This window comes from Beta vulgaris, chromosome 1 (genome assembly GCF_026745355.1).
Source record: "Beta vulgaris subsp. vulgaris cultivar EL10 chromosome 1, EL10.2, whole genome shotgun sequence".
NCBI lineage: Eukaryota > Viridiplantae > Streptophyta > Magnoliopsida > Caryophyllales > Amaranthaceae > Beta > Beta vulgaris.
The window spans coordinates 50,282,318-50,302,687 of record NC_079202.1 but is presented as its reverse complement, the minus strand read 5'-3'; the positions used below and the strand labels follow the sequence as shown (position 1 = coordinate 50,302,687).

Genomic DNA, 20,370 nt, shown 5'->3' with positions numbered 1-20,370 from the left:
AATACATTCATGTTGAGTCTCGAACTTCAACCAATGAGAACAGTTTCTCATGCTACAAAAACACCATACTCACAACTCCCATAGAGGAGAAAGAGATCTCAACCAAAGATACTAGAATCCACAAAAATAAAGGCCAATTTATTCAACAAAACAAGAAAATGAAATAAAAACTGAAAATACAGGAGAAAAAGGGAATTGCTATGGATTAAATAATCCATGACCTCCCCTAACTGATGAAGAAGGGGTTAGGGAAGTTAGGATTTGAGAGAGGCGGCACTTAAAGGGGGAGATCATTCAATCTTTGCATATCTATTTACAATTCACAAAGAGTCCTGCTCGTAATTCTTAGATTCACATAAGATGTCAAAAAAAAAGTTTACACAACTATCCACCTCTTGCTTGTAATCCCAAATATTACTATAGCTAATTCTCTCTTTTAACAAGTTCTTTTACAGCGCTCATTTAATTTTTTTTTTTAGGTTCGGGTTCTCAACGTGTAAGGGTGGATCTCAATCCTCTATTGTTATTCGACTCATTATGGCCATTAATTTAGTTGACCTTATAAACATTCAAAGTATTAATAAATAAAAGAGTTTTTTGTCAGAAACAACCTTTTATAAGTGTCATTTTGTCAGAAACAACCTTATAAAAATTTTTTTGTCAAAAACAACCTTTAAACTCAATTTTTTTGTAAGATCAGACCTGGTGGCTATTTTCCGGCATTGACTGGGATTTTCCGGCCTTGACTTTTTTTTTACCCCCCTCCCTCTCTTTTATTTTACGTTGGTATTAATTTTCCCTCCAATTTCATTCTTAAAACCCACCCTATTTCAAAACCCACACCCTATTTTTCTCTCTCCTCTCTTTGGAACTATAGAGGCATTGAAGACCTTAGCTACTGTGATTGAATGCTTCTGTGCAATAGCAAGTAAGAGCCATTAAACTTCCCATGCTGTAATTTCTCTCTCTTCAGTAAATTACTTCTCTTTTTCTTCAGTAATTCTCTCTCTCTTAACTGTACATTTTTCTCTTCTTTTTGCTAATTTTGGTGATTGTGTGTTTTCCCTTTTTGTGTGATGAAAATAACAGATTAAGTTCAAAGGAATGTCCTAATTCAATTAATAAGATAAGCCCTAATTCAATTCAAAAGATAACCCTAAATGTTATGAACAAGAAGAAATTAATTGAGATGAAAAATCATAAACTTACCAATTGAAGAACCCTAAAATAGAACACACCAGATTTAGGGATTTTGGTTGGGGAATTTTCGAATTTGGGATTAATGAGGAAGAGAGAGAAGAAATAGTTATATAAGGGTGGATTATAAGCATGAAATTGGAGGGAAAGTTAATACCAAGTAAAATAAAAGGGAGGGAAGAGGGGTAAAAATAAAGTCAAGGCCGGAAAATCTCGGTCAATGCCGGAAAATGGCACCAGGTCTGATTTTACAAAAAAATTGAGTTTAAAGGTTGTTTTTGACAAAAAAAATTTTATAAGGTTGTTTCTGACAAAATGACACTTATAAAAGGTTGTTTCTGACAAAAAACTCTAAATAAAAATCTGATTCAAAGGATAAAAAAAAAGGGTGATCTCAATCCTCTATTGTTTTTTTTCACCAAATCTACCTCCCACCAAAGTCCTGTCACTAAATACTCATCAAAAAAATTCACCAATTCACATTGTCCCAAATGCTTAATTTATGTGAAAAAATGGTCTATAATGAAAAAGATATAACAGTCATAATCACTACACACCACAATTAAAGCATCATCTAAATTGCCGAGTGCAGAGGTGTTCTAGTTATCTTCTCTGGCAGATTCCTACTTATGAACTTCTGAAACCAGATTTGTGAAACCTAACTTTATGCCCCAATTCAACACCTAAATACAAAAGCTCTTCCTAAACTATAAAATACTCTACACTAAAATAAAAAAGATAAATGGCACATAAATACATCTTCATGCTATCCCTATCGAATTCCCGAGCGTTGGCCCATCAAATGAAGCCTGTGCAGAATTAATCACTATCACTATTACCTGCAAGATAAGGAAAAGAATCAGCACATGACACAAAGAAGCGCACAGTAATAGTTAACCATTAAAAGTGCAATTCTCCATTTCTGTAGCTAGTGATTCTGCAGAACTAGAAGAAGACGAGTCAAAGGATAACAAGTGCTTCTGTAGAACTACAAAAGGACGAGTCAAAGGATAAAAGACACCTATATGCAGAGAGCATTGTACAACAATCTCGAAAGGAATTTCCATGGCTTGTGAGAATGCAGTTGTAATAAGCTCAATCAATGCAAGTGCCCATTCAGACAAATATAGCAATCATATGTTTTCTTGATTCTTAATAGCCAGCCAGGAAATATCATGTTGAAAAACCACTTAAAGAACATACCTTTGTCAGATTCCTCATTTTGACTGCTATGACCACCATTCTCTTGATCTTCATCAGCCTCCTCATTCTCTACTTCCTCGTCCCCCTCCTCTTCAACATCCTCATCGTCATCCTCATTCTCACTCTCTTCTGACTCACTTTCACTCAAATCTGGTATTGTGGGCTTAGGTGGAGGAATAAAGCTGGCGGTAGACCGTCGGCGAGAACTTGAAACGATATTGCTCAGATCTATGCCCTCAAGTTCTTTTGTTCTTTCCTTCCTTTTCTTTACATCCTTGATCTCTAATGAATATAGAAAAGAAATTGTCAGTAATGCAAAACTTCATGCTTTTTTTTTACAGAAGTATTGTTAGGACATGACAGTGTATAAACCTAAGCTCAAGAAATTTCAGTTGATACAGTTCCATGAATTCCAATGCAAAAGTATAGTTGAACAAAATACAGGAAACTCCTGAAGCCGGAATAACTATTAACTAACTGCAATAGGCTCTCTTGCAATTGTTTGGATAGAAAGATTTGGAGGAAAAGGAAGAGAATTATGTGCGTGTTAAGGGAAATATGATACTTGACTATTGACTGTTAACAATTGCCTGTTAATGGAACTGACTGTTAACAATTGCAACCTCACAGATCCCAAATATTATCAGGATTCAGGAAGCTGTTTACGTCTTGTGTTTAAGCACTGATGCTCATGATGCCACATGTCCATACATGCTAACAAATATGACCAGAAGGATTCTGGTGCTATTTGCAACAATGATGCTCATGATATTGTAGGACCACACATGATACATGTGAAGTCCAAATCTTTTAAATGATACCATTGCAGCAGATTTTCCCATTACATATGCGATATATGATAATGTTTTAACAAATTTAGTAATACGGAAAGACGTACCCATTAAATATAAACATATAGAATATAGATAGAAATTCAGCAAGACAAATACAATCCAGAGTTTGGTACCACAATAATACCTTTTTCAGAAGGATTAGTGGACAATCCCTCCTTTGCAAGCATCTCTTCAAGCTCCTTTATCAAGCAGGCTTCACGTTTGTTTTCAGGAGCCTGTTTGACTTTCTTGTAAATTGCCGGTGAAATACTGCAGAGAACAGAAGAAATAAATTAGTCTTGACAGACACCGACAACTGATATCATTGCTTTGAATGGTTAAGAAACTACAAAAATCATAAACCTCATGCCACAAGATTTGATCACCGATTTTAAACGCTCCACTTGCTTTCCATATGAAGGTTTAGGAATCTCCTTCTTCTGTAAAGTAAAAAAGAATTTGAATACAATATTATCTTGATAAACAGATTCATCACTAAGACTCGAGAGGGACAGAAAAGACATCTCACCTTCACATGTTTTTCAGCAGATGAATCAGAATTATCACCCTCATCACCATCTTCTTCACCACTTCCCTCTGATGTAGATTTTGCGATCTTGCTTGGTTTCCTTTTAGCTCCTTTTGTTTCCTCTTCAGTCTTTTTACGTTTTTTGACTGCCTCTGCTTTCTGTGGCTTGCTTTTTGAAGCACTTCTCTTTCTAACTTTCACTTCCTCTTCTTCAACCTCATCACTTTCATTCTCTGAAGAAGCATGTGTTTCCTCTTTGCTAGATTTGGCAGAGGATTTTTTATAAGAATTTTTTTTAACATTCTTCTTCTTCTCACTCACAATTGGTTCGGGAATATCAGGTGAGTCAAATACCTGAAGAAAGAGTTATGTACCCATTAACAATGCTCAATTTCAAGGTCAAGCACATTTGCTTATCATTGGTAGCATACCTCATCCACTTGCTGACTTATAAACTCCTTGAAAGGATCCAATGTACGTTTTTCAAGTTCAAGGTCTTCCTCCAGGAGCCGACGTAGTCCAGCCAATGTAATGCTCCTAGTAACAACAAGCTTTTCTTTATCATATGAACTATACCGTAGACAGATGAACGTCACAAAATACAATGGCAACCCCCCCCCCCCTCTCTTTTGAGAGACAGAGGACAACCATTCAAATTGAATCATTCAATATACAAGACATACTCAGAGTTCTCTTTAAGATAAGATGCTCGATCCCAAATGGCTTTCTTTATTGCTATCTCATTTGGTACAGCTTTACTTTCAGTGTCTTCAGCTCCATCGGCTTTCTTTGGTCCTGTCATAAGACCCATTACAGGAGAATCTTCCATTGCTTCTGCATCTCCAGAGTTAGGATCCTCTGCTTCGTCCTTCACATGAAGTTCATCTACAGGTTCTGCTTCTTCAGTAGATAAAATGGCATTTTCCCCAGCATCAACTTTGCTCTTGGACAAATCTTCAGAAGCCTCAGATTCTATGCACTAGCATTCAGGGGAAAAGAAAACATATATTTTTTTGAGCACTTGATCATCAACGTTATGAATCAACAACTACGTACTCGATTCCCACAGAAACCCTAACATAAAACATTCGAGAAGCTATATATCAAAAAAAAAAACAGTAACATTTTTCTCTCTTCCTTTTTTCTTTTTCTTTCTTCTCTATAAGGAGAGGAGGTCGAAGAACTAAGCATAGCATTAGTTCATGATGACAAATGTTCCTAATTACTGCAATAGGCACAATTCAGAGCAATTAATTCATCTCAGCAGCGAATTTGTGGGTCATATATATATATATATATTCAAAATAAGTTCACCACAGCAAACAAAAAAAGTAGATCACCCAATAACCATGTGAGACTGAAATTACAGAGGGTTACAATGTTGCACAGATACAAGAGGATTGCGAGTGATCAACAGAGCACCCTCAGGCCTCAAAGAAGAATAGAACGGCATCAATCAATACTTAAACTTTTCTTACAACAAATGGTTTGACAAGTGACTTTTTCCTATTCCATTACGCTGCTATTTTTCCAAGCATGTGAGAAAATGCATAACTCACCACCTACAATTGATAGCTCTCCTTTGCTGCATAGCCACTCTCCTCCAAACATTGTGCACTTGTACATCCCCCTCTCACTGGTAATTTCTATCCCCACCATCTACATTGTCCCTCCTCCAACCGCTCACTCGCCACAGACGACAATCAATCCACCATCACCTTGCATGTGATGCTTAATTGCTGCATCACCTGCTTCTGTAGGTTAGGTTTGACATTAAAAACAGTCCCAGCCAGAACTCGATCTACGGCAAAAACCCTACCGTCCAGACTCCAGAGGCATTGTCTATTCTTATTTCATTCTCCTGGAACTTGGTCATTGAGGATCACCCGTTTCAGTAGTAGAAGGCAACATTGCCTCCTCATCTTCTCCCTCTTGGTAATCCCATCTACTGTCATTGACTCGCACCAAAGCCTGGATGGTGGACCAGAGACCACCTTCCTCTACGTGGTCTTACTCCAAAACACATCACTTTAACTATAAAACGCAAATTTGAACTATAGGAAATTAATTAATTAAAAAAAAATTGTGAACTCCAAAAAATCCCGCTGAAAACTTGCTTTGCAGTTAACTACTTTCCCACTAAAATAGGAGATAGGTTTCCTTATATTTTTTTCCCCAAAAACAAGAGACTATAATTTATAAGTTTCCTTTACCACCTACTTTGACTTTATTTGATTGTTACATTTGGTATATTTATTTTCTCTTTCCAAAATAAACTCAAAACATGAAGCAAAAAACCTAACTTTTCCACTTGTAAAATAAGCAGATGATGAAAGAAAAAGAACAATAACTAAATTAAAGGAACATATTATATAAGTGAAAAAATACATATTTTAAAATTATTTCATTCCATAAGAAAAAAACAAGATGATAATGGACAAAAATGTGAAAGAACATACTCAATTTCATCAAAAGAACATACTATATAGGCAAAAAAGAACATATACTTTAGAATAGCTCATTAAAAAGAACATAGCTCATATTGCAAAAAAATAGTAAAAGAACATACCTAATTACGTGCATGAAAAGCACATATATTTTCTAGGTAAAAAGAACATATTGTTTAAAATAATCTCATTTCTCTCGTTAAAAAATCTCATTTTATAAAAACAACATAGGTCATAAAAGATAAAAAAAAATATAAAAGAACATATCTAATTACATCAAAAGAACATATTGTTTAGGTAAAAAGAACACGTAAATCAGATATCTCCTTTAAAAAGAACATAACCCATAATGAAAATTAAAATATATGTAAAAGAACATATCTAATTACATTAAAAGGACATATTTCTAGATAAAAAGAACACGTGGTTAAAATTATCTCATTTTATAAAAAAGAACATATATCATTATAGAAAAAAATATCAGTTTTTAAAAGGGAAAAAAACCTAATTGATAAAAAAGAATCATATTCTAATATTTTTTTGAAGGGATATTCTAATATTTTTGACTTAATATAAGGAATCATTTTTTCTTCCATAAAAAAAAGCCCTTTTTTATATAAAAGAAAGGAAATTAGCCATACCAAACGAAACTTGCATATAACTGCAATATATGCAACTAGCGAGAATTGTGGGGGATTTGTGGAGATACACTTGTTTTTTTAAAAAAAAAAAAAAAGTAAGTATTTGAAAGCCTACACACACCAAAACGACGTAGTTTAATTCCAGGTGCATGAAGAGCTACATGGACATGGGTGCACCTACATATTTGCGGATGTGCACTAATATTCTTCTTGCCGTATTCCACCAATATATATTGAGTCATTTACTTCACATTCTGAAACTGATTCCCTAGTATTATCCTTCTTTTCAGTTCTAGGAAATACTTAGTTTCTAATGTATAAATAATGTGTCAATATAAAAGCATCAAAAAGATTTGTAGTCATTAGACACAAAATTTGCTAAATTTTCCTATGAAAAACATCCATAGAATAATAATCAGATAAGCAATTTAGTTTTCCAGTATTTTCACATTCATTTTCATAAAAAAATTGAAAATTATATGATGATTTTAATAAAAGAAAAGGGAATGTTTAATGCTTGATTTATTATTCCAGCAATCGTCATCACGAGAGAGAACAATTTCTACATCTCCAGCACACAGCATGAACAATCATTCTCACGTATGCTTTTTTGCTTGATTGTAAGTGCATTTGCTGCATTACTGTTCTTTGAAACGGTGAAGTTGTTGGCTTAAATACTTTTTTCTTTTTAGTCATTTAGATTGTTAATTTAGATGAAGGTGCGGGGCGCGCAGTCAGAAAGAGATGTTAGATAAGTACATCGACCCCATCTCAAGTATCAATCCCTTTTTAGGATTAAGCAAATTGCTCCGGGTACACTTGAAGTAGAATGCATTATCGAGTATTCTTAAGATCCAACGAATATATGTAACTTTGTATGTCTGGTTTCTTTTTTTAGTTCTTGCAAACTGTAAAAGAACTCCAAGTAAATTGGCTATATGAAGTTATGAACACCTTTAGACTGAAGAATAATAGCTATACGCTGGTGCTCTATTTTTGGGTATCGGATTGCCGGTGGGTTTAAGGTTTTGGAGCACTTCAGCTCATCCAAAGATTTGCATTCCACTTCAAATCCCCCTACCTCAACAAACAAACAAAAAGCCCTCAACGTTACAAGCAAACATAGTGCACCAACACATGACACATGCACGCACATGCACACGCACACACACACGCACAATCGAGAACAGTAGGAATACATTATAATAACATTTACGTAATTTATACTTCATATGCAACTTAAATTAAAGATCATACAAATATTAAAAGTATGAAAAAGAAATATAATAATAATCCGTGCTTTTTTACGGGGTAGTTTCTAGTCATTTCCAGATTGAAAGCTTGTACATCAGAAATTTCATATCTTGAAACAATACGCTTAAAATAGCCAACAATAAATATTCGTAGGTTGTAAACTACCACATGATTGCACAAAAGGATAAACTTTAACCTACAAGGAAACAATGGATTACACAAGTTATATGTAAAGATCCCAGGAACTCACTATCTGAGATTAGTTACACTTAAACCAGAGGACATTTCTTGCTTGCAAAATAGGTGTTGAAAAAATGAAGATGTCAGGCCTCGAGGATCAACTCCGACAATATTAGACATACTTGTGTCTAACATGAATTTGACATCTCAAACAGATAAAAATATACTCGGTTATGATCTCAAAACATAATAAGAAAAACATACAAACGATTGTTATGAATCGATATTTAGGGGGCAAGGGTATTTTAGGGAGTCTCCTTATTAGTTAGCTTGAGGAATAAGTTAGATAGTTTGTTAGGGCAAGTAGTCTATTTATAACGGTAATGAGAAAGAAGAAAGCATGTTGAAAATAGATGAGAATTTGGATGAGCTTTCAAGAGTTCATTTAGGAGAGAATCAAGCCTCTCGAAAGCTTGAATATCATTTAGTTTTGCTGTAATTTTGGTTTATCAATCAATTACTCATCTTCTTCCTTATTTTCTACTTTTAATGGTGTCCAAGTTATGTTAATTCATAGCAAATGGTATCAGAGCCGACGATTCAGGGAGATTGATCGCTGATTTTCAGTTTTTGATTTTTTCTCAAAAACAAAAAGTTGGAAAAAAAAATTGCAATGGAGTTCGCCAGATTTCGTCAACATCATATGGAGGAGCGAGCAAGGATTCGTTGAAAACATATGGGTAAAAGGATTCGAGAGGAATTTGCAAATATCAAGTGGAAACGAGATCGTGGAATTTGATATCTGGGGGAGGAGCAAAGCATAAGACAAGAACTTGAGTTTCCGGTGTTTAATGGAGGTAGTCCAAATGATTGGATCCCTCATTTGGAAGATTTCTTCAATTTTTTTCAATTAGGTAGAAGGAGAAGTTAGAGGTTGCTGCCATTAGACATGAAGGCGACGCGTTGTTATGGTTCCGGTGGGAGCACCACGACGACCATTCTACCAGGGAAGAATTGAAGGCACTGGTCGCACGAAATTTCAATACAACATCGACGAGCTCTTGGCAAAACGGGTCAGATCTGAAGAAGGTAGGAAAAGCGGTGGAGGACCAAATCAATTTCTGGAAATCATCAACTGCTATGGTGAAAATTAAAGTAAGAGCACCATCAAGGAGACCTTTCCAAGAAATCGGATTCACCATCTATGGAGGTGGAGGAATCCATCATAAACAAGGGGCTAAGACCAATGAGATGCAAACCACCAGCGAGGAAGATATCATTGCGGAAGAAGAGGATTATACAAATGGGAAGAAAAGTGGATCCGGAGGGTATCCATCCTTCATCGCCGACAAAGATAAGGTGGCACCCAATGAAGGAAGATTGGGAAGATGTGCCTCTAGCAGTGGTCCTGGTTGTGGTTTCCAAGGTTTCCCTTGGGGAAGCTTCACTGTCGGCACGAGGGGTGGTGGATCAGATAGTGTTGCAAGTGAACCACATGGAGAACAATTTGAGCGTGGTGGTGCTGCAGAAAGTGGTTCTGGCGGTGGACCTGGTGATCCCGTGGGAAGTGAAAGCTCCGGTGGTGGTCCGAGAAGCTTTGAAGAAAGTGGTGGTGTAGCAAGGGAACTCTTCCAGAAGATCCAGGAAAGACGTTGAAAGGGAAGCTTACGAGATAAGCTTGGCTAGGACTATTGTTGGCTTGGAGGAGAAGTCAATTTCAAAAGCTTTCACTAAGAGTAATTTCGTAAATGAAAAGAAAGACAACACCGGTAATGATTTTATGCATCTGGGGCCACAGAATTTGACCAGCCCAACAATCTTTCAACCTCGTTGACCCACCCACCCCCCTAACTCACAAATCATCCACCCAACCCAGCTCTCATATTTTCCCAGCCCGCTGTTTATTACACCCACCCACCCTTTCATTTTTCACCCAAATTACTTTCCCCACCTCTGGACCCCTGTTATATAGAATCCTCAGTTCATAACCCAACCCAGCCCACCTGACATCAATCCTGCCCAAATACAAAGACCACCTTACAATTCAACATTCCACCCAGCCCTTCTCCTACTCATGCCATCATTTTAATTTCCAAATTCATCAATTACTCTGCAAAATCAAATCCAAACCACCCAGCACATCTTTTCATCACTACATACAAACCTCATCTCCACCCCATGACATCTTTAGGAACCATTTTTTCTTACCGGTGCCGTTACAGGAGATAGAAAGACTCACTACGGAGGAGCTTCGACGGCAGTGGAAGCCAGACATCAATAATGGCATTGATCACCATTGCCTAGGCAGGGAATCTAGTGCCGACTACTATCCACCTTGAGGACAAGGTGGAAATTTGAGGGGATGGTAATGTTATGAATCAATATTTAGGGTGCAAGGGTATTTTAGGGTGTCTCTTCATTAGTTAGCTTGAAGAATAAGTTAGATAGTTTGTTAGTGCAAGTAGTCTATTTATAGTGGTAATGAGAAAGAAGAAAGCATGTTGAAAATAGATGAGAATTTGGGTGAGCTTTTAAGAGTTCGTTTGGGAGAGAATCAAGACTCTCGAAAGCTTGAATATCATTTAGTTTTGCTGTATTTTCCATTTATCAATCAAATACTCATCTTCTTCCTTATTTTCTACTGTTACTGGTGTCCAAGTTATGTTAATTCATAGCAATGACTTACGTGTCCATGTTAGATACTTCTAAGTTCTAACTAGTCCGACAGTTCTAATAGGGTCAGAGTAACATAGGCCCTAGAGTCAAGAGCCTCATAGTTGCCTAAGTTCTCTGGGGTAGAAAGTGACAAACAAATGTAGGTACAGAAGTGAGGGGACTGCTTGGACATATCTCCCATTTGTTGGAGGCTTGGAGCTCGAGGAAGCTGTTTCCTATCAAACTCAGAATTAAGCTTAAGCAAAGGTGATTAACGCATTTGGGCTCAGAAGATACCTTTAGGTTGTAAACTCTAATACAAGGGAGACTGGATTGACCGAAACACAAATTTATAAGGAAAGATCAAACTAATAGGAGCTAAATACACAAGATGAAAGATACAGCCTCTTTACAGCTATGTGCCTATGTTACTGGTACAATTATACAAGCAAAACAAAAAGCAGGTGGAACAGTCTTACAGTACAATGAGCTATTCAACTTTCCAGCTGCTTCCCCCAAAAGCCACTCCATCCTCAGATACCAAAAGAGAGCATAATTGTCCAAAATCGTTCACTAAAAAATTAAAGGCTCCATATGAGGTCCGGTGAGGTAGTGAGTAGTGACACTATATATAGTGGTCAGACAGCAGCCAAATTCCTACTTCTTCTACAAGTTAGTCCATAAAAAGAAGAAAAGGAGGGAGATGCATAAAAAGGCAGCTGAAACCAAAGATGGCATTCCACACAAAATGGGGCAAAACTGAGACTTAAGAGGAAAAAAAACAGGAACAAAATATCCATTCCAATTTCCAAATGGCTATGGGGGTTATGGATATCCTTATTCTCAAAAAAAAAAAATGGCTAGAGGGCAGGAAAGGAACCTATATATGCATTCTAGCCTATATCCCACCACTCCGTGGCTACTTCACTTCCTCTCCCGTAAGACCTTCAACCTAAACTTAGAACCATGATGATCAGGCATATCTCTATTCTATAGGGGAACTCTTCAGGACTTTGGTGTCCACCCTTTTTGACCAATGTACCCCTAACTACAAAGGAAAACTACAACACATACCACTCTATTAGTTTAAAAATAAAAATAAAAAGAGAAAATCCATTCATCTAATAAACTAAAAAGCAATTACCACTCATCCTTCAACTTCGCAAGCATAGCGTGCATATAAAGGCTCGTATAAGAAAAAAGCGACAGTAAAGCACCCAGTAGAACATCCTTGAACAAGAATATGCTCAATTGAGTACATATAAGAGCGTCCACTTATCGAGAAAGCTTCATTGAATTAGTAAGAAAATTACATTGATATTTGCAAATCACTTACTCCACCTATAAACAATAAATTCAATCTCCTACAAACACGATCAAGTGTCCAATAAAACCGGGGTAAACACTAATCCTTAACCACTGACACCCAATCAAAATTCAAAATGCAAAAAACTCGAAAGATTCTACAAGCATGAAGACACAAAACCAGCTTCTTCCATCAACGCTCTCGCTAGCGCATGCTACGATGTTGAGAAAGGAAGTAAACAATGACGACTTCTCAAAACCCTAAATTGAGCAGCTTTTACTTACAATTCAACCCACACGCAAAACACTATCAAACTCATCCCACTCTGGAAAGACACATCCATTTCTACAGTCGAACTAAGCAAAAATAGCAAGCAACAGTCACCTAATAACCGCGTAATAATCATTACATTCGAGTTCTTATCTCTACAACCTAATTCTTGAAGGACTATTCATATATTATAAACACTGCAGCCCCCATTAGCTAAAAATCTAAACCTAACTTTCAGTATGCATATAAAACTGAAAAAAATCGCCAAAATGTACATTCAGAAGTTATAACCAAACAAATTTAATTCCTATTATAACAATCATCACACTCAAAATCTCATCAAACACTAATTATGACTCAAAAAAGGAAATTCAAAAATGAAAAAGAGAGGGAAAAAAGAAGCAGAGAGATAATAGAATACCGTATGAAGCCACTGCTTAACAAATCGTTTATGCGCATCTAAAGCGTGAGTCTCTAACCCTAAGTCCTTCTCCAGTAACCTTCTCACTTTCTCGAACGTCAACGAGCTGAAAATCCATCGCAAATTGCAAAATTTAAGATACGAATCATACATTAATGGAGGATGAAAAACATTAGATTCGAAAATTGTAGAGAAGTAAGCTGATTGAAGAGAGAGAAAGTGAAAGAGAAAGAGGTGTACTCGGCTTGATCCTGGAAGTAAGAGGAGCGTGAGAGAATTGCGGACTTAATTTGAGATTCCATGTCGTTCGTTTTGTCGATATCTTGCACTTCATCCGCCATTGTTAGCGGCTTTTCTTGCTCTTTTTTCTCAGTTAGTGCGGTTGAGGAAGACAGTGGTGACTTCGCTCTCAAAAATCAAAATGACCTCAGGAAGATTCAGGGGATATTGGAGGGGGGAAGTTAAAGACACGAGGGGGTTTTTATGCCGTTTGGAGTTATGGACTTATTATTCCAAATTTACCCTCCAAGTATCATTGTCTGTATATCTCTATTATATAAGCCAATGGGAGCAAGAGCAACGGTGTCCCTCTTGGAATTTACTTAAATGCCCCTTTGGCCACCTAATCAACCCCAATTCCATGCATAAACTTGCCAAAATAAAATATCAATCAACTCATATAAGATTCAATTATATAAACTTGCCAATAAAAAAGATTCAAAATCAAGAACTTACCAAACGTTAATATTAAATACAATAACAAAAAAAAAATTACACGGCATAACATCTTTTCAAATCAATCTTTCCATAACACAAATTCAATTACAAACACAAACTCCAAACAAAAAAAATTTAGTTCTATTATTAGATTGGAGCTTCACGACATTCTCAAATATGGAACTCTGAAATTTGTCGATTCTTTGTCGTTAATCAGGTACGCAGTTCGTTATTGAAAATAAAATTTTGTGTGTTATTTTATGTTCAGTAAATCTTAAAAATAAGTACTATGTTCGAGTAAAATTAAAACTCAAATTACAATAACTCTTACGAATATGTGTTGTATTATATTTTTTTTCAAAAAAAAAATTAACTTAAATAGTTTATATAAAATTTAATTCGAAGATAGTTGAAATTCAAATTAAAATTACATCATTAATGGTCGAAAAAAATGAAATTTCGTCAAAAATGACTTCCATACACTAGTGGAAAAATGAAGAAGGGTTGCGCTGAAAAAGGCTTGTAGGGCTGCTCTTTTTGACAGCAGCCCTTTCAGTAGCAGCCCTTCACTTTTTAAGTAGGGGTGCGCTAGAAAAGCGCAGCCCTTCCTACCAAAAAAAAATTTAAAAAAATTTTTTTGGCATTTGTTTACTCATAATCTCACATTTTCTGAAATTAAACAGAAGAGAAGAGAAACAAAACGAAAATGAAAATACTAAACCCAAAACAAAAAAAAAAAGAAACGAAAATGAAAAAAAGAACAAAAACTAATACAAGAACATTAATCAAAACAAAGATGAGAATACAAGAACATTAATCAAAACAAAGATGAAAATACAAGAACATTAATCAAAACAAAGATGAAAATACAAGAACATTAATCAAAACAAAGAGAAGTATACAAGAACATTAATCAAAACAAAGAGAAATATACAAGAACATTAATCAAAATAAACAAAGAGAAGTATACAAGAACATTAATCAAAATAAACAAAGAGAAGTATACAAGAACATTAATCAAAATAAACAAAGAGAAGTATACAAGAACATTATAGATCTGAAAATACAAGAACTACCTCCAAACATTAACCTAATAATGTTTAAATACATAAACAAAACCCTAATACATAATTTAAGGGGAAAAAAATTTCGGAAAAACTTAAAATGCCTATTTGGAGGCTTAAACGAACTCGGATAGCTTAAAAAGCCTAAACATCACAGCATAGCGGTGAGTTTGACTCGTTGGCCCGTTCCGCTTCCGAAAAGGTATCACAATAGGCAATCAGACTCCGTCGGCATGTTTAGTGCAAATCATTTCTGTTGTGTCGGCATGTTTACAGCCCTTCCTCCGCAGCCCTTCCTTTTTTTCCCCTAGTGATATTCGTGTCCTAGATATAAAGAAAAAATTGAGACAAAATATGAGAACTCGAATTGCTTTTGTGCTATATATTAAAAAGAATTTGAGAAAAAAATACTTAAACCCATATATTAAAATCAAAAAATCAAATTTCGTTAATATATCTTTACTATTCATGCCCAAATATTAAAAAATTTGAGATATAATAAGAGAAATCGAATTTTGGGGAAATAAAAAAAAAATACTTAAAGCCATATATTAAAATCAAAAAATTGTGCCCATAATCGAATTTCAACATGAACTGCAGAGCTTGGGCCATGACCACAAGCAAGCTCGGCGATCCATGACGGGATGAACGAAAGCCAATTCCATGACCACTAAAGTCAACTCTACAACTTGCTTGAGATAATCCTCAGCTAATAATCGATAGTCTTAATTGAATAGAGAGAGAAAAAATCGAGTGTGTGGTTTGAATTGGGGAAAATTGATGAAGATGATGTTCAATTGAATAGAGAGAGAAAAAATATTGCGTGAAATTCAAAAATATGGATAGGTAATTAGGGGAGTAGTGGTTTAATTTGAGGGAAATGTGTTGCACGCATCGCGTGCATTAAAAGCTAGTAGTTTAGGATGTTAAGGGCGTGTTCGACAGTGGTAGTAGCATTTAGCTATGAGAGTAATTGTTAGTTGTGCTGATAGCTGTTAGTGTGGTTGGTGTGTAATTGTTAGTTATCCAAGTAGTGATATAAGATATTGATGTTCGATAAAAAGAAGTTGTCAAAGTAATTATTTACAAATAATTAGGTAAATTAAAACAAAACTGTAATATATAATGTATACACCACCAAATACTCCAATAAACAAGGGTAAGTTGGGAAAGTTGTTTAAGAAAAAAATTCAAAATAATAAACGGACAAATTAATTTTTCTAAGTTTAATCTTCATAACCCAAACTTCCTTCCGACGGATGTTTAAATAATTTTTTGTAAGTTTATTCGTTTACAATCTCCAATCTCTTCTTAAATCGCAATTATTAAATAAATGGAGGAAGTATATAATGTTTCATGAATTAGGAAAGCAGAGGAAGAAGATAGATACTCCCTCTGTATTTTTTATCTTTCCTACTTTGACTTTGCACGTTTGCCAATGTACGTATTCTACATTAAATATCTTTCATTACATATGAGTAAAAATTATAATAATTGAATATTAATAAAGTACTCATTGAGACGAATCAAATAAGATCCCACATGACTATGTTTTTTCTTATATATTGAGAAAAATCTAAAAGATTCTCTCTAATTGTGAATAGTGTCAAGATTCTAAGTGAGAAAGATAAAAAAATACAGAGGGAGTACTTAGATATTCTAATTAGGAAAAATTGACAATAGAGGTGTGAACTTTGGGTGATAATTTTTAAAAGGTTTGAACTATTGATTAACTTGTGTAGGTCCCAACTTTAGGGGGTCTTAACTCTTAGTAGGTCTCGACAACTTAAAACTGAAGAATTTTTTTTAAATCTCACCTAGTTCCTACATCCCTCCCTCAATTAACCCTTCTGATGTGACCCAAGTTTTACAAGTGATGACCTATTAAGTCAGTTTTAAGTCACTAAGGCCCGCTAAAAGTTAAGACCCCATAAAGTGGGGCCTACACAGGTTAATCAATAGTTCCTTTTAAATTTATCACCCAAAGTTCAGACCTCTATTGTCAATTTTTCCTTTTAACTAACATAATTGCTTTAATGACTAGCAGAGTTTACTTCCTTTCGTCATGAAGGACATGTGGTATATTTTTGCGAAAAATCGGGGGTATATGGTAAATTTTCAAAGCATTGAGATACAAGATACTTGGTGAATAAACAAATTAGTATGAGGTATTTGGTGAAAAACCATTTTTAACTGTTTTAAAATTTAATCTTGAGATACTATGATTATTGTACATCTTTATTATATATGAAAACACGTGTGGGACACCCAAAAAATTGAAAATAAAATTGAGGGATAACTACCTGCTTCATTTAAACCAAAAGAAGAGGTGAAAAAAAGAAATAAGTACCGCATCTACATTGAACAAATTTTCTGAACAACTATTATAAACTTCTTATTTCAAGTTATCAGATGCAATCTATTATATATGAAAATGCATGGGGATACAAAAACAAAAATAAAAAAAAAATATAGGGTTAACTAACTGCTTCATTTTAATGAAAAAAGGTAAAATAAAATAAAATATTGCATCTAAATAGAAGGTCAGTTTTCTGAACAATTGTTCTAAACTTCTTATTTCAGGTTATCATTTGAGCTTAGGCGTTGCAGCGGATGGTATTTTTTTCCGTTCGCAATTAAATAATAAAGTAAACTCAACATTTAAAAGGTACAAATATAAAAATGTGGAAATTTAAAGCATAAAAATTGGTTGAGATGATAATTGTGTTATGTATAATAGCAAGATGTCACGGGTTTCAATCTTGTTGCAAGCCAAATGGACAAATCTAGTAGAGTAAGAGAAGTGACACGTGGCTTATATACGTTGTTAGATATTGCGTGCATATAAGGCTAATGATTTTGAGAAATTTTACGCCTCTAACCGTTAATTGGCAGCCAAAAAAAATAAAATAACAAGGGTACGTTTTTTTTTACAAGAGCTACAACTAAACTAAAGCAATCAAGAAAAAATACAACAAAGCCTATCTAAATTATGCTCATCTTTCACTTGGTCTTTAGACACCTTACACACCATAGACACGGTCAGAGAGACAGCCAAGTTGAGGATATGATGGGTCGTCTATCGAGCGTAGCAATAATAGAACCTTTGGCTTTGATAAGTTGGACACAACCTGTGGAACCCGTTAAGAGCTTGACAGTAGAGAAACCCTTGTCAATGACCCATTGTGGGACAAGAGAGGCATTTGGATCTCGGCATGAAGTGCATACTTTGCTAGGAAAATTTCAACTCCATAAACATGTTGGCGATGATCTGGTGAAGCCATAAACCAGCTAGCACCCGCACGCTTTGATTTTTTGTTCCATGAACCATCAATTTGAATAACCTGAGTAGCCTCCCCAGAAGGAAGACAACCCAAATGAAGGCCCATGAAACCTAGAGGGTAGTCTTGAACATGTTATGGGGGGTGGAGAAATCTAAGCTTGTTTCGCAAACACTCTACATACCTAGCATGTTGAGCATTAGCCATAGCTATGAAAACCTTGATTGAACTCCCGAAGAGTCAGCACATCGAAAAATATATTATTTCGAGCAATCCAAATACCAACAGGGGTACGTTGACACGTAAGTCTTATGACATTGATACCAATATATTGGTACCAAAGTCTTAATGCTTAGGTACCAATGTTGTTCAAAATTAGAGGTAATCGTGGGCCGTGTCGAGCCAAACTTTGGTAAAAAAGTGGCCCCAATGGGGCAAAGCCGCGGGCCGGGCCAAAAAATCACGACAAAGCCCGTTATTTCGAGCAATTTTTGGACCGGGTCGAAATGTAGCCTATTATTTCAAAATTAGGTTTCTCGAGCCCAAAATTTTTGCCCAAAAAACGGGTCCAGTCGGGCCCGACCGCGGCCCAAAAAGGTTGGCCCAAAACGACCATTTCCGGGTCGGGCCGGACTCAACCTGATCACATACCAAAAAGTTTTTTTTTAAATACTTTTATGTTACCAATGTTGTTCAAGATACGAAAAATGTTGTTTTTTTATACTTTTATGTTGTTTGTACACAAAAAAAAGGTTGTTTACATGAACTTGGTTCTTAAGACTTGGCAAACTACTTTGTTATCAATATCATAAGATTTAGATACCAACGTGATCCTGTTAGTTGTTTTTTAAGCAACTCATTGTTAAAGGGCCTATCATTTCTTAGTGCTTTTGTAAGATAATAACTTGAAACATACTTTCTCTATTTCAAAATAGTTGCACCATTTGACATTTGGTCACTAGTTATCAATCAACAAGACGCATTCTCTCACCATTATATAAGAAAAAAATAAAGTCAAGTGAGATCTTGTTAAATTTTTCTCGATACAAAGATATTTAAATATCAACTTTATATAATTTTTACATTTTAAAAAGTATATCAGCAAACATGAAAAAACAAATGATGCAACTATTTGAAACAAAAAAAAAATTACATACTTTTGAATCTAATATATCTTTTTTACGACTTCAACTATGTTAATTGGTTAAAATCTTGGGAAATTCTGCATGGTAACCTCCTACTTTGGATTTTTCTACTCGGTGGCAGGCCGGAAAAAAATTTATACCAAGTAACCTCCTATTTTGACTAATTATCCTTAGTGACCTTATTCCACTTAACCTAGCTAAACCATCGTTTAAAGTAAATTTACTAACCTGTCCCCTAGTTGATACCCTAATTTTAAACCCCCCCTCCCTAACAAAAAATCCTTCCCTGGTGATTCATGTTAACCATAACTCAACTTCCCCTGTCATATTTTTCATTCTTTTTCACAACTCATCAGGTATTATTTCGTGCAATTGGGGACTTCAAGAATTTGTCTGTTTCAGTTTCTATTGTACAAGAATTTCATGCAAGCAGTCGTTGCCTCCGTTGTTCGAACTTCAAACGAATTTACTGCCGACATTGAAACCTGAATGATTCTTCAACTCATACTTTCTATGCATATGTTTTAACTAATCGAGTCTAAATTCGGCAATTTAAGCCTTTATTTTATTAATCACCGGAAGATATAAAATCATTTTGTACGCCTCGTGGGAAAAATAAACGAAAATGACAAACTGTCAACAACAAGAAATATCCATCAAAATCCAACCAGAATGCTTTGTAAAACCAAAATATGAGATTGAAGCCATGAAAAAACCTTGCCATTTAAGACCCACTGATTTAATCATGTTATCAACTGATCCCATACAAAAAGGTTTTCTTTTTTCACTTAATTCTACGTATATTGGAATAGATCAAACCACATTTTTATCCAACTTTTTAGAGAAGCTTAAACATTCACTCTCAATTGCACTTGTTCATTTTTACCCATTAGCAGGCATGTTTACTAAAAAAAATACGTCAATGAAAACGCTTGTTCGATCTTCGTCGAACCCAACAAGAACCCGGCTGCCAGGTTCATCCATGCTATGGCCTGAAAAATATGACAGGGGAAGTTTTGAGGTTAATTAATTAGGGGTAGGTTAGTAAATTTACTTTAAATGACAAGTTAGCTATTAAGTAGATTAAGGTCACTAAGTATAATTAATCAGAGTAGGAGGTAATTTGGTATAAGTTTTTTTTTTGACATGCCACCAAGTAGAAAAATCCAAAACAGGAGGCCACCATGTAGAATTTCCCTAAAATCTTTAAGAGCTTGTTCTCTTCAG

General features: G+C 35.2%; 1 protein-coding gene across 1 annotated transcript; it reads right to left on the bottom strand.

Moving 5' to 3' along the window:
* Window positions 1-1,679: 1,679 nt before the first annotated feature.
* On the bottom strand, window positions 1,680-13,404 carry LOC104891096 (uncharacterized). Its single transcript, XM_010676746.4, has 9 exons — window positions 13,177-13,404; window positions 12,937-13,042; window positions 4,446-4,741; window positions 4,194-4,299; window positions 3,763-4,116; window positions 3,597-3,673; window positions 3,379-3,503; window positions 2,401-2,682; window positions 1,680-2,036 (listed from the first exon to the last, which is right to left on the bottom strand). Exons 1-9 carry the CDS (start codon window positions 13,275-13,277, stop codon window positions 2,017-2,019), a joined length of 1,467 nt encoding a protein of 488 aa, XP_010675048.1. The 5' UTR covers window positions 13,278-13,404; the 3' UTR covers window positions 1,680-2,016.
* Window positions 13,405-20,370: the final 6,966 nt, after the last annotated feature.